Genomic DNA, 15,490 nt, shown 5'->3' with positions numbered 1-15,490 from the left:
TTTCATTTTTTATTTATTCATTCATTTAAAGGCAAATGCAGCATTCATCATGAATGAAAAGGAGCAGAAAGAAGCAACAGCTTGGCAGCATTGTTTCATGTTCCAACAATATCACACTTCAAGGAATAAATAACCATTTGACTATGATGACCACAGATAATAAAAATAACCACAATATATTCAACACAAGACGACCTTCTAACAGGCCTACACGCAGTAGCTTTAAGAGAAGAAGACGCTCCAAGCATATGCTGAGTGGAAACCAATAATAAAAGTTATAATCCAATTACATTTTTTCCTTAAATCTGATTGGATAATCATGTGAGTTTTCAGTCCGTATAATATCGGGGTAACGGTGGCAAAATATTCGACCGTTTCACATTTGGATGTATTACTTTGCACCCTGACCGGTGTTCTGATGAGATGCCATTCCTGTCGACAATTTGACAGAACACCGGCCCCGTGCACTGCTACGCAGATGTCATAATGGTGCTGTTAGCTGAGAGTGACAGAAACTTGTGTACCGACAACGGCTGAATTTAAGGTACCATACGAAGTGTTGATGTGGACCCTGACACAGAATTACCGTTTCGCATTTGATGGATTTTCACGTTTGATGGATTACTCCGCACCCTAACCGCTGTTGGAGCGAAGCCGCCTCGACGGTAAGCCTCGCCGACTGAATTACCTACAGAAAAATAAACTGTGCAAATGATGTAATTGGACTGGAATGGGAATAACCCCCTTGTGTGAGATAATTTGCGGACGTTCATGCTGTTATAATATCCATTTTAGGTAATTTGGTCAACAAGGCTTACCGTCGAGGCAGCGTCGCTCCAACAGCAGTGAGGGCACAGAGTAATCCATCAAATATGAAAATCCTAACGTGTCGCCGGTAAAGCTCAATTTGCAACCGTATAACCAGCATGAACATCTGCAAATCATCAGGCACAACAGGTTCATTCCCTAAATGTATTAAACGTCACTATTTTGGCACATAAGCAAAATAAAATATAATATATGCCATAAATAGCAATTAAAATAAAATATAATAAAATGGAATTTGACACAAGTATCATTTAAATAAATCAAACAGGAGCATTTCTAGGTAAAAAGCGATTTTCAATCGGTCATTTTGGCAGCCATCCTGGAAAATGGGCAAGTGGCAAATCAACCAATGTGCCAAATAATATCATGAGAATGACCATACCAAATTTGGTGCTTGGACCACCAAATGCATGATTTGTTTTTCGATTATCTGTTCCACTCTTAACATGTTTCGGTGGTATAAACGCGTCAGTCTTCATGCTGGCAGCAAACACGACTCCTCACATCGCATCCATTTTCTTTTTAAATCTACTTGTACATGCTGGCTGTAGAACAACCTGAACCTCCATACCTCATGCTTAATTTTTCTGATTTGTAGTTTGTCTCCAAGTATCTCCTTCTAAGTCCACAAGAACACTGCAGCTCTTTCTTTTTTTGGCTCCCTCATTTTTTGTTCCTCCTTCTCTGTCAGGTGGTCTCTAAGGATGACTGAACACACTTCATCCCCTCCTCTTCATGTCCCTACATCCCTAACCCCTTCTGAGGTTTCCGTGAGGCCCACAGGCTGAGCCCCTGAGCTGTGAAATCCCTTAAGGTGCTGAAGAAGCCGGAACGACTGAAGATCAAACCTTCCTACTGCTCCGGTTGCTCTCTGGAGAACTCCGGAAGGGTTCAGCGTTAACACAATTCAAAGACGGGAGTCCCGGGAGGAGGGTCCTGAGGAGTGAGTAGACGTTGGGCGATATGGCAAGTGGGAGAGGAATATGGGAAAATAAAGAAACTTAATGCATTCATCCTAAACCTTTGAGCCAAACGATACAAACAGCTGGTTTAAAACAAAACAGAACAAAAGAAGTGGAGGAATACAAAAGTCTGCAAATGCACAAAAAAGGGGGAGAAAAACAAAAAAGGCAAAAAGAGTACAGAAAGCGACTTCAGCCGTAGAGAGAACGTGAGTGAGGGAATTAAGATGTGATGGGGTTGTAGCCTGAGGGGCAGCATGTGATGAGTGAGTGCGCAACAGCGCGTGAGCTGCTAAACAGCCCATTGATAAATGTGAAATACGCTTTTGCTACAATTTATGCGCCATGTGTCATTACGGGGGCAAACAAATTACCGCCGCACCGCTCCGGCACAGCCCACATGAGGGAACGTGACACCAGACATCATTCACCGGCTGAACGTTGCAGTGCTACCTCGTCCCGATTTAAAACCCGCGTCATTTAAAGCAGAGCCGTAAAGATGTTAACTGTTGGATGAACGCAACAATGTTTCATGACGTAACTTTCAGACTGCAGACCTTTTTCAAGCTTTCATTAGTTGAGTCATTTTTTTTTTTATATCATACTTATATTAAGTATCAGACTTTTTTAAAGAAGAAAAAAAGAAGCCTGTCTGAGATGTATTTTAAATCCAATTCTCAGTGTGAGCTCATCTCTCAGAACATCTCGATTCCACTCAAATGAGAATCCAATAAAATAAAAGGAAAACCTATCGTGCAATATTAAAGAAACTGAACACAAAAGAGATGAAAGGAAATGTTAGAGGCAGACTCAGCTCCTCAACAAAATAAGTCTGAGTTTTGGCGTCTGCAGACACATACAGACAAGCAGACAGGAACACCATCCACCATCCGCTGTTGGATCGGTGGTGGTGCCACTTGGCTCACTTGTGAATACTGGCCATGCTTCTTTGCGACTTATGTTGCCTTTTGATTTGGATAACTGGGCTGCTCCCTGGGACAAAATGAAAATTTGCAGGATCCCCAACATGTTGCTGGATGTCACGGTTGGCCTGTTTTCAAGTGCTGGGAGTGCAGTGTGGAGTACAGGTTAGAATTTTGGCATTCATCAGGGATGTGTTGGCACCTACAGTAGTGTTCAGAATAATAGTAGTGCTATGTGACTAAGAAGATTAATCCAGATTTTGAGTGTATTTCTTATTGTTACATGGGAAACAAGGTACCAGTAGATTCAGTAGATTCTTACAAATCCAACAAGACCAAGCATTCATGATATGCACACTGTTAAGGCTATGAAATTGGGCTATTAGTAAAAAAAAGTAGAAAAGGGGGTGTTCACAGTAATAGCAGCGTCTGCTGCAGACGCTACAAACTCAAAACTATTACGTTCAAACTGCTTTTTTAGCAATCCTGTGGATCACTAAACTAGTATTTGGTTGTATAACCACAGTTTTTCATGATTTCTTCACATCTGCGAGGCATTATGTTTGTTGGTTTGGAACCAATATTTTGCTTGTTTACTAGTGTGCTTGGGGTCATTGTCTTGTTGAAACACCCATTTCAAGGGCATGTCCTCTTCAGCATAAGGCAACATGACCTCTTCAAGTATTCTGACATATCCAAACTGATCCATGATACCTGGTATGTGATATATAGGCCCAACACCATAGTACGAGAAACATGCCCATATCATGATGCTTGCACCACCATGCTTGACTGTCTTCACAGTCACGTGTGAACTGTGGCTTGAATTCAGAGTTTGGGGGTCGTCTCACAAACTGTTTGCGGCCCTTGGACCCAAAAAGAACAATTTTATTCTCATCAGTCCACAAAATATTCCTCAATTACTCTTTAGGCCAGTTGATGTGTTCTTTGGCAAATTGTAACCTCTTCTGCACATGTCTTTTATTTAACAGAGGAACTTTGTGGGGGATTCTTGCAAATAATTAGCTTCACACAGCTGTCTTCTAACTGTCACAGTACTTACAGGTAACTCCAGACTGTCTTTCGATCATCCTGGAGCTGATCAATGGGTGAATTTTTGCCATTCTGGTTATTCTTCTATCCATTTTGATGGTTGTTTTCCATTTTCTTCCACACGTCTCTGTTTTTTTTTTGGCCATTTTAAAGCATTGGAGATCATTGTAGATGAACAGCCTATACTTTTTTGCACCTGCGTATAGATTCTCCAATCAACTTTTTAATCAAACTACGCTGTTCTTCTGAACAATGTCTTGAATGTCCCATTTTCCTCAGGCTTTCAAAGAGAAAAGCATGTTCAACAGGTGCTGGCTTCATCCTTAATAGGGGACACCTGATTCACACCTGTTTGTTCCACAAAACTGATGAACTCACTGACTGAATGCCACAGTACTATTATTGTGAACACCCCCTTTTCTACTTTCTTTTTTACTAATAGCCCAATTTCATAGCCTTGAGAGTGTGCATATCATGAATGCTTGGTCTTGTTGGATTTGTGAGAATCTACTGAATGTACTGGTACCTTGTTTCCCATGTAACAATAAGAAATATACTCAAAACCTGGATTAATCTTTTTAGTCACATAGCACTACTATTATTCTGAACACTACTGTACTTGGTCTAGTGCTGGCACAGATTGGGTGCTTGCAGGGTTGTGGAGACCAGTGGCTTTGTTGACAAAGAAATGTTTACTGACTTTACTGTCAGGCTAAGGTTAGGACAGTGACATAAACCGACAACAGGATCTCTGTAGAATTAGGTCTCTTTGGAAGATCTGTGGGTATTATTTGAGTAACTTTGTGGCAAACAAATATTTCCTCAGGGCAGACTCGGTTAACCTGTACCACTTGCATTGTTAAGGAAAATCAACTATGACATTCTGGCAATGTGGCACACAGTGTGGCAACTGGAAAAGCCCAAGGGAACGCCAAAGTTTCAACTGGCTGCGGGAGATACATGTTACTGGTGATGAACTGATTGGGTGGTTTTCAACCAGAACCCAATGGTGGACTAATTACCTTATCAAAGGGTTAAAAAAACAAAACAAAAAACAACCCAAACTATAAATACACATGCAGGATGGAGTAGTGAAAGAAATTATCCGGAAACTGCACTTGCTCTAAATAGATATAGAAACCGTACCATAGTGGGATAAGGAATTGGGCTACCAATTTGTAATCCCAGTCCACTCAGCTGTAAATGAGCACAGGCTTTGGCTGGGAAAATAACCTGTGTCAGACTAACGTCCTGTCCAAAAACAGTCATCAACTTTCAGCCACTTTACGCTACAAAATCCAGGCACAAACACCAGAACCATGTGGGCCTCAGGACCTGCACAGAATTTAACATAAATCTTGTAGATCTAAATATGACAATATTTTTGCAGAGTTGTAGAGTAATAATGACAACCGCACGCAACACTTAGTTGTTTGTGGAGAACCGACTGGCGTCGAGCAATAAATGATTGAAGAAACTGTGGTGTTCATCCGTCCAAAATCATAACTTGTGGGAGAGTTTTTGCAGCAGGACAGACTACCTGAAGCTGAGGAAGCAGCCTGTGATCAACTGGCGTTCCGTCCAGGGGGAGTTGTAGACTCTCATCCGCTCCCTGCTACGGAATCGGGGATAAGCACTAAACCCAATGGACATCATGGTCTGCGTAAGCTGGGCAGACACTGTACGATATTTTCAATCGTTGTACTCAGCTCCAGCTCAAACTGCGTGACAAAACCGCAGGGTGTAAAAGTTCAGAGCGCATGATTTATGTTCTCACACTGTATGGCCCGATGCTCTGATGTGATCTGACTGCTCACATTGTACGTTCAAAAAACACACGTCAGACTCGTGTTTCCAGAAGCAAAATGTAAACAGAAGCTTTTTTTCTTTTTCTGAAACTTTATTTACATTTCTTATTTTTACAAAACCTCTCAATGGGAGACATCAAAGTTTAAAACAAACAAACAAAAAAACAAGACTTTAAATGAGTTGAAGAATAATGGGGAAAAAAGAAACAGAAGCTGCTCTCCCAAAGAGATGATCACTGTTTATGCTCTCTCCTGTGTTTTTTTTTTCAATATTTATTTCATTCATTTAAAAGAAAAACAGAAAAGCAGAAATGAATATATTACAAGACACTGAATGAAAAGGAGCAGCGGGGAAGAACAAGTCTTATATTTTCTGCCCCTTTTACAATACAATCTTTCAATTTTAAGCATCATTATTCAACATTATTTAACGGATTACATTTTTTGACTTTGTCACATACCACTGACTTATTTCATACTTTTAGCCATTATTTAAAAAATTACATTTTTAACAGGTTACATTTTAGACTTAAAACATTTCAGACATTATTAACAGATTACATTTTAGACTTTGTCACAACCCACTGACTTATTTCATACTTACATAATACATCTAGTTTAATACGTTTTTTAAATAATTTAAGCGACCTTGATTCTTTGATTTCTTTGTTGAGGTTGCTCCATAATTTTACACCATTCACTGCAATACTCCGTTCCTTTACTTTGGTTCTGAATCTTGTTTTTTTTTAAAGACTTCTATTCCTTTCAAATTATAACTACTTACTCTTTTTTCAAACATATTTTGAATGTTTATTGGTAAGGTACTTTTATTAGCTTGGTGCATTGTTTGTAATATTTTCAAATCAACTAAATCATGAAATTTAAGTACCCTATACTTAATGAATAATGGATTAGATGGATCTCTAAAACGACTATTGCTAATCATTTTTAAAGCTCTTTTCTGCAGAATAAATAATGGTTGTGTATAAGTTTTACATGTTACATGTTTGCAAAGGCACAGTGCGAGAGATGCTTGTAGCGCTGCTTCAGCAGCGCGGAACCCTCACGACAGCTGACCAGAATATCAAACAGGCTTGATTTTCATCCGACCATATGATTGCCGATCGAGAGGTGGTTGTGAGAGGGTAAACACAGCTTGTTACTCCATGTGTATACTACACGATGCAGGACGCACGATTAAGCCGAAACTTGGCACAATCCAAAAAATTCTCACACAAGTGAAAGATCGGCTGATAAAGGGCCAAAACCCACACAGTGTAAGCCCCTGGTTCACACGGTAGGACAATTAGGCTTATATCGGACCCTATCTTCCCGTTCCGACAATCTTAAGGACGCCCCGACAATCGTGATGACGCTAAAGATAATCTTACTAGATAGTAGATATTCAACATGTTGGATTGTCTTGGCCCGATATCGCAGCGTGTGTTGTGTCCTCCGACCACAAACGAGCATGCAGCCTGCTGAATGTGATGTGCAGCCAATCAGAAACCTAAAGATAATTTTAAAATCCTGTCGTGTGAACCAGGCTTAAGACTAAATTGCAATACAGAAGGAACTGAATATGTGTATTATATCAAAAACAAAAAACAAAATGTGAATCAATGCAGTCTATTGCAGTTTTCCTGTCTATAGATTTGATTATCTAGTAACTGTCCAATAGTATCCAGCAGCGACTGCATTTAGCACATGCTGGTACAGATTGTTTTAAACTGCTAAACAGTAATACACGAGTCACTTTATTTGTCTCGACATTTTAGTTTGGAGTGTTAAAACGCAGCCATGATTAAAGTAAGTGAGAATTTATGATGTATGCTAAAATGAGTGAAAAAAATTTGATGTAGTTTTAAGCAGAGATGAAAATAAAGTCTCATGGGTCTTACTGATAAACAAACAGACAACAGCAAACAAAAATGTCAAAATACTACGTGAGGTTTGGAGCGAAACCGATTACTGAATGTGAACAAGAACAAACGTGTGAATGTGAACGCTTCACGGGAATTCAATATAAATGAATTTCTCTTTCATGTTCCTGTATTCAGCTAAAAACCCTGGAATGTAAAAGCACATGTTCAGCTCTGCTCGCTCGCGTATACAGCCTGTGGCTAGGTGGGAGTTAGAAAGACGTGTGCTAGGAGGCTGGGACTCTGCAGCCACAACGTGGTCACGATGTCATGGGCGAGGGCCAATATGCCTTTTAACTGATTCAGATGAGAGGGGCTCATCAAGAGCCCACAATCAGCTTGAGATTTAACTTAATGTTGAATGTCAAATTCAGTAGATAAAAGGGTAATAGACAGGTAGGTCCTACACAATGGAGAACTCTGGAGTAAAGAAAATAAGGACTTTAAATAAGTCCCAAAATTGCACAGATTACAATTTTCTGATAAATCTGACCCAAGCCGAGGTGTAAAGTCACCGCCAATGTCTTCAAGAACAGCAATCATTGCCATCTTGGCCTTAGTCCAGGAATAACTGCCTTAAACCACCATATATAGGTAGTCGAAGTTTTAGACCTTTGGACTAGAGTTAGATAGACCTAACTTGCTTGGTCTGTACTGTTAAATAGTGGTCATTCATTCATTTTCAACCGCTTATCCAGGTGGAAGACCTCCCTAGAGAGGCGACCAGGGGACATCCTCACCATGAAGTTTGACAGCAGTGTTTCTCTTTCGAGTCATTTCCTTGATAGTATATGTTTCAGTGTTTTTAAAAAGTTCACTTTTCCTTTTCACATCATGTCCCCTAATTGGCAAGGTCCTTAAGTTTCTCCCGGTGTGTAGTGAGTACCTTGTATGGCAGCACCCTCACATTGTGGTGAATGTGAGACATTAATTGTAAAGCGCTTTGAGAAAGTGATGCAGATGGAAAAGCACTATATAAATGCAGTCCATTTACCATTACAGGTGAAGAGAGTTTCACATCCACAGAATATGTACTGACGAATGCGGAAAACAAAATCGACAAAGATAAAATGAGTTCCTGGGCTACTGCGCATATGGAAAAGACAAAACAAAACAAAACAAAACAAATAAATAAAATAATAATAATAATTCAGGCTTTTTTGCATGACAACTAGGACTTTGCGTAATCAGAGACACCCATAAAATGATTCATAGCGCAGGTATTTTTTTCTTAGCCTGATGATAAATGATAACGATGGGTCTAGTGAGTCTCACACTATGACATAGTGCAAATCGTTTTAGCACTGCCACAAAAAACAAAACAACAACAACAAAAACATAAATATTGACTAACAGATCTCGCAAAACTTTGTTTTGGCAAGATAAAAAAATGGGACCTGGTCTCCAAACAGAGAACTAAATGAAGTGACCATCAGAAATAAAGTCAAGACAAACTACGGGTCCGACCTTCCACCTGATGCAGTTTTCATCTGCACTTCTAATGCAAGTGTTGTTTAAACAGCAAATCTATTTGTGTGCATTTGTGCACCCATGGCTGAGTTGATCCTAAAAGCAGGTGTGGTCAGGCACGGTATTGGAGCATCATGGATTTCATGAAAACACCGAAAACTACCTTCATGTCAACACAAAATTACCATTTTATTTTTCAATTATACCTTATTTTGTGCAGCAAAACATGACAGGGCTGCTGTTAAGCTGATAAGAGGGTTGTAACTTGAAATGCAACAATAAGAATAAAATAGAGAGAATAAGAGAATACCCCGTGCTACATCCCCCATCCTACAGGGATGAAGGTGCCTCAGTGAGTTGATGCTTTTTTACTTGTGCACAAACCGGCTGTCGTTATATATAGTGGAAACCGCCACTCACCCGAGAGACAGGCGCGAGAGAGCAGGTTCGATTTCAGCATGTATGAGAAAAAGCACTTAATGGCCTCAGGTGGCTGACAGCAGCAGTTCTTCTGCCCTACTGTCCTTCACACATCTGCAAAGTTGACTAAAACCGGGAGCTTTCCTATCTGTCCCCAGTCCGAGTTGAGGCACGCAAACTCACCTGCTGTGATCTGATTGTTACTGACATCAGATTTACAATATGTGTCAACAAACAACCCAGTCTCACGGCATGTCGTGATTCAGCAGCACAGAATATACATTAATGTATTGGTTTGTGATATTGTCACAAACGTGCAAAATGTTCATAACGGGAGCACAAATTTATTCTAATACGTTCCGTGACGGCTACACGAAATTAAATGTGATGCGGGGGGTAGAGTAGGGGGAAGGAGTAGTGTTAGGTTATGGTTAAGGTTAGGGTTGGGGGAAAGGTTAATAATAATGAGTTAAAAAAAAAAACCCCAGTCACAAAAATTTGAATCATTATGTGACGGGAGCACAAAAAACAGCAACAACAAAAAACAAATGTGAAACTGGGCTTCAAAAAAAAAAATAAATAATAAAGTTGCATATTTAGACTGCATTTTTATATAGCGCTTTTCCGTCTGCATCAGATGCTCAAAGCGCTTTACACATCAATGCCTCACATTCACCCCGATGTCAGGCTGCTGCCATGCAAGGTGCCCACTACACACTGGGAGCAACTAGGGGATTAAGGACCTTGCCCAAGGGCCCTTAGTGATTTTCTGATCAGGCTGGGATCTGAACCGAGGATCTTCCTGTCTCAAGCCCAACATTTAACCACTAGACCATCACCTCCCCTAAACTAACTAAATTGACACAGAACTGCATGGTCAGAACAATTTATTTCCTAACATCTTAAATCACATAATTTGAGTGCTGTACAAAATAGATTTGTTTCTTTTTGTGAATCCCTAAAGCACAAACTACAGCTGGTCTGCATCTTCTACATTGTGCATGACGACATTCATAGGTGTAGAACAAGTTTCACGGCAAAAGAAGGGTCATCTTGAACACGTTTTGGACGGTCCTCTTATACTCTTCATCTGGCTGCGGCTTCCTCTTCCCTGACAAAAGGAATTTCTTGATTGCAGGCACCTGAGTCATCCTGCCCTGGAAATCCTTGATGTTGCAAAAATCAGCCAAGATTCCAGGAAATTTCTCCTCCAGCATCATTGTGCACTCACACAGGAGTACATCTGCACAGGTCAGTCTACCGCCCACCAGGTGAACTTTCTCACACAGTGCCTTTTCAAACACAGGAAGGTAGCGCTCCTTTGCTTTGCTCTCAATATTGTCCAGTTTTGCCTTCACATCTGCGGTAAAAGGCATGTTCCGTTCGCACATTTTGTTCCACTGCAAATTAAAGTTCAGCCACTGGGAACCTGCTCAAGTTTTCAACTCCAGGCTTTTTGTTTTTTTTTAATTGCAGTGGCTCACTGGCGTAAATGTATTTACACCAGCAGCATTTCTACTGCAGAGCTGATACAGAAAGTTCAATCTTTCCACATCAATTGTCTTTGATCATGGCTTTTCCCCACACTTTATTATGTTGAAGGAAGAAATAAGCCCCTCTCACGGCCTTGGGGCCCGTTGGTGCAGGTGCTTATCTCCGGATTCCGTAGCACAAAGTGGAGGGAGTCTCCAACTTCCCCTGAATGGGACTCCGGTCCGACTCAGTTTACTTTCCCAGCCAAAGCCAGTATTCATTTAGAGCTGGGTGGACTGAGACAGTGCAGATAAAGTATCTTGTCCAAAAACACAGATTTCTGTCCAGGTCTACAGACTGGCAGGTCAGCCCCTTATCCACTGAGCTACCTGTTCTGTATCTTCTGTGGTGTAACTTTTTTGAGAAGTGATTTTAGAAGGCACACACTGGCTTGTTTCTGTTTGTTGTTATTGTTGTTTTGTGACTGACGCATGCAGATGATCTTACTGGTGGTCAGCTGACAGCCCCTCCCTGAAAATACACATCTAGTTGAATGTATAATAACATCCACTTAAATATACATATAAGTACTTACCATCTGAACCATCAGCTTTTCCCTTTTTAGATTGTCTTTATAACCCAGATCCTGGGGGTCATGGGGCTCCTTTTGAGATTTATTGAGGAGCATTTGGAAATGACCAAAAAATTGACTTGTTGTAAAAGTCATGCGACTGCACTATTCAATCACTGAAATGGTTTTTAAAAGAGGTATATATTTCCAAATCTGTGAAATCTACCGTAGAGACAGAAACTACAGTAAAAGGTGTCAATTATTTAATATTTCCAATATGTTGTCAAACTGACTGCTGATAGATGACTTCTCTGTGTTTGGGAATACTGCTCATGCCAGGCAGGAAAAATCTTCAGCAGCCGTGATGCGAGACACACACACTCCCGGGATGCTTAACTCATGCAGGTGGGTGTATGAGGTGCAATCTGTTAACAAGGCTGCCTAAATGCAGATCAACACGCTTTGTAGCCGCCACGCACTTGTATCACATCTGGGGCAAAAAAAGGCCTTAGCGGCTTTATGTTGTAAAACTGTTCTGACATTTAGAGTAAATATGACAAATAGGCTCACACACACACACACACACACACACACACACACACACACACACACACACACACACACACACACACACACACACACACACACAGTGCTCTGTCCTGACACACACAGTAATGCAAAAAGAAGTGTGTCTGTTTTTTAAGTGCTGTGCCGTCTTAAAGCTGCAGTATTTACCTATCAGGGAGTTGAGGGAAGAATAGGAGGACACCCGTCTCATCTTGTCTATTGTTTCGAAGGAGAGGATGTACTCGTCGTTGTCAGGGCTTCCCAGAGTGCTGCTCGCACTGCTGCTGGTGCTCAGGTTCCCGGGGGAAAAGGCTGCTGGGCCACCTTAACGAAGAAAAAAAAGATACAGAAAAACAAATCGTTAGGTTCATAAGCATGAAGAAAAGAATGCTTGTATGAAAATATTTAATTCATTTTTTAAACAAATTATTAGGGAAAAGATTATACATATTGTACAGGGCTTTGATTTAAATCAGCTGATTTAAATTGCTGTAAAGAATAAAAAAAAAAAACATCAAAATTATTATTATTTTTTTTTTTTTTTTTTAGAAATCAGTACTTGAAACGTCAGTGAAATATGAAATCAGTACCATTAATTAATGGTACTTGTACATGTTGTATGTGCACCTTCATGTTTTAACATGTCAATAAAGATTAGAACTAATGATATTATTTGTATAGTCTCATTTAGGAAAGTTGATTTAAATCAATAAAGGTGTATTTAAACCGGAAAAAAAAATCATGACTTTTTTTTGAAAAGAAGTAGATTTTTTTTTAACCAGCCTTGATACTGTGTGTGATCAGAAAACATGATTAACTGCACTGAAATATTTGGAATTTTGATTATTTTATCTAAATGAAACAGATGCATCTCAATGGAGAGAAGCCACATTTGCAAACGATGTAAATAAAAAAATCCCTACGTTGCCAGATCCATTCACGCAGGGTGTTCCTATGCACACCAGCAGCCGAAGTCTTTCAGCCACCACTTCCCCACTACTGTCCCTCAGTCCTACTGATCATTCCCGTTCAAATGCATTTATCGCTGCCTCGCTGACATCCATCTCCTTCCTACCCTCTTCACTGAGGTTGAGGTTCTGCAGGCTCTTGTTCAGATTGCGAACGGTTTGCGCAGCTCGGATGTTGGTGTAAGAGTTGACCGATCGCAGGCGTGGAATGGCTGGACAGTCTCTCACTGGGGTCAGGTTACCAGGCTCTGGACAAAAACAAAGAAGAAGAAGAAGAACTGTGAACACAGTATGTGTCATTTGCACGTGTGATCTGTAAGCTGCAGCAAGGGGACAAAAAAAAAAAAAAAGCAATTTAATATCACTTTGTAAGACGAGTACGAAGAGATAATCAGATTAAATATTCAGTGTTCACCTGTTGTATTGGCCGGCGATGGCACTGTGTAGTTCTTCTCTTCTTCTATAAACTGGAGAGCAACTGTGCAAAAATTGCTCTCATACTGGACCAAGAAGTGACTGAGTGCAACCACCAGCTCCTAGAACCAGATACACAGACATTTAAAAAGCAACATTTCATCCACTGTTCTACACATTCTCCCAAATAAATTTGTGCACGTGCAGTTTTCCTGTCAGATAAGCGAGTTAGAATGTTTTGCGCGTATGTGCTGCAGTGACCTTGCGGACCACCGGGCTGCCGTCGTTGATGAGCTGCGCCAGCATCATGGCCACGTTGTGGTCGATGGTGGTCGAGTGGTCTGTCCTCTCTGCTGAGTTTCCTACAAATGTCCCCAAAGCGAAGACGGCCGCACACCTCACCTGCGGCACAACGGTTACGCCCAAATCACTTTTTTCTTGGTTCAACAAAGGACAAATCTGAAAATGCACTTTGAGCTGTACGACAGGTTTCATCACTGTTGAAGTGCCTTGTGGAACCTTTGGACGAGAGTGTTGCAGGTAATTATAGTTCAATTTTCTCTGCATGTCTCAGTGTGAAATGCACCAATGATCGTCAGTGAGGTGCGCTCCGGCGGAGCTGGATTTTTTTGTCGGGATAACTCATTACTTTCTCTGCTGCTTCACTGGATGTGTAATCCAAACCTACCGTCTCACTGAAGCAACTTTCCTTGAGGGACCAGACACACAAATTACAACAGAAAGGTGATTATTTTGATTACTATTATTATTTATTTTTGGGTTGTTTTGTTGGTGTGGTTGCAGAAGCCTTCTTTTGGAAGCATTTGTTCGTATCAGTAGAGCTGGTTTCTAGTTGTTCAGATGGTTCTTTGACAAAGTTCTCTTTGCTGTTACTCCTATAAAACTACACATCTGAACTCAATCCAACTGAAAAATTCACCACATCTTACAAAAAACTAACAAATGACTGTTATCTGTCAAATAAAGAGATTAAAGTCTCCAACCTTCACTCAGACACCAGTAAGTTGTCAAAGTGCGATCCACTTGGGCAGAACCATCCACAGATTGAACAGATACTACAAACCCCGAATCCCATCAAAGGAATTTCATTGAAATCTGTGAAGTGGATGAGGAAGAATTGGGTTTATGAAGTCAACATCATACAGTATAATCAGGCCCCAACCATCAGTCCTGGAAAATGATGTCAATGCAGAAGTGCCAAATCCTGCAGTTCCTTCAATGATCACTTGAGGCTGGCTGCAAAAGTGAGTCAATTTATAGACACCCATGTTCAAATGTTCAACTTTACAGCAGAAATACACGTTTCCAGCCTGGAACAAAACAAGAGTTTTGGTCTGTAGCTAGTTTCCCCCACTCATAACAAATGTATGAGGTGAATTGTTTTTAACCAGTTTAAGATCTTTTAAACCACAAGGTTATGAATACTCAGGGGTGTGCTTGTTTGAATGACAGCTGTGCACCAGTAAGAGGAGTCCAGACTCCAGAGCCCCGCTAGCAGTAGCTGCTGTGGATTCAGCTTTGTTTCACATTTCTGGGAATTTTAAGACAAATATTTGTCTGTGCAGCTAAATGTGTGGTGAGAGGAATTTTAGCATTTAATTTGTATGATTGTACCTTTAGCACTGTTAGCAGGTAGCTGTAGCTTGGTGGCATGAGGACCACTGATGCTAGTCATACTTTGTGGGCAACGACGGCCAAGACACTGCAGGTTTTTCTTGCAACCAATCACCTCAGCAGGTGGGTTGCTGCTGAGCTTCTCCCTTGAACATAAACACCTGGTTGTCAATGAAATCACCTGCTGAAACACCTGAACATTAATGAAATCATCTGCTGAGGTGATTGGTAGCAAGGAAAACCTGCAGTGCTTCGGCCCTTCATGGCACATGATTGCCCACCCCTGCCCTACACAAACAACCAGTTACAAAAATCACCACCACCCAAGTCTGCAAAATAACGTGTGAATCAAACACCCAAACCAAACTTAGCCTGTTAGCTGGAGCTTGTTTGCGAAGTCTGACTTTGATGGTGTGTTTGGGCTTTATTCATCCCACCAAAGTCATGCTGCTCTTGCCCACGTTTCACCTCTTCAC

The 15,490-nt window shown here is 40.8% G+C and overlaps 1 protein-coding gene across 9 annotated transcripts in view; it reads right to left on the bottom strand.

The window, feature by feature from the left end:
* rptor (regulatory associated protein of MTOR, complex 1) overlaps positions 1-15,490 on the bottom strand; it is a 323,941-nt gene that overhangs the window by 53,977 nt on the left and 254,474 nt on the right. For all 9 annotated transcript variants that reach the window (XM_034188053.1, XM_034188054.1, XM_034188058.1 and 6 more), the window contains 4 exons: positions 13,641-13,781; positions 13,381-13,501; positions 13,073-13,213; positions 12,166-12,321 (listed from right to left, as the gene is read on the bottom strand). In XM_034188053.1, coding sequence (XP_034043944.1) covers positions 12,166-12,321; positions 13,073-13,213; positions 13,381-13,501; positions 13,641-13,781 — 559 coding nt within the window. The remainder of the gene's footprint in view (positions 1-12,165; positions 12,322-13,072; positions 13,214-13,380; positions 13,502-13,640; positions 13,782-15,490) is intronic.

The sequence above is a fragment of the Thalassophryne amazonica genome, chromosome 15 (assembly GCF_902500255.1).
Source record: "Thalassophryne amazonica chromosome 15, fThaAma1.1, whole genome shotgun sequence".
In the NCBI taxonomy this organism is placed as follows: domain Eukaryota; kingdom Metazoa; phylum Chordata; class Actinopteri; order Batrachoidiformes; family Batrachoididae; genus Thalassophryne; species Thalassophryne amazonica.
The sequence above is the reverse complement of the archived record's forward strand: the minus strand, read 5'-3'. Positions and strand labels throughout refer to the sequence as shown.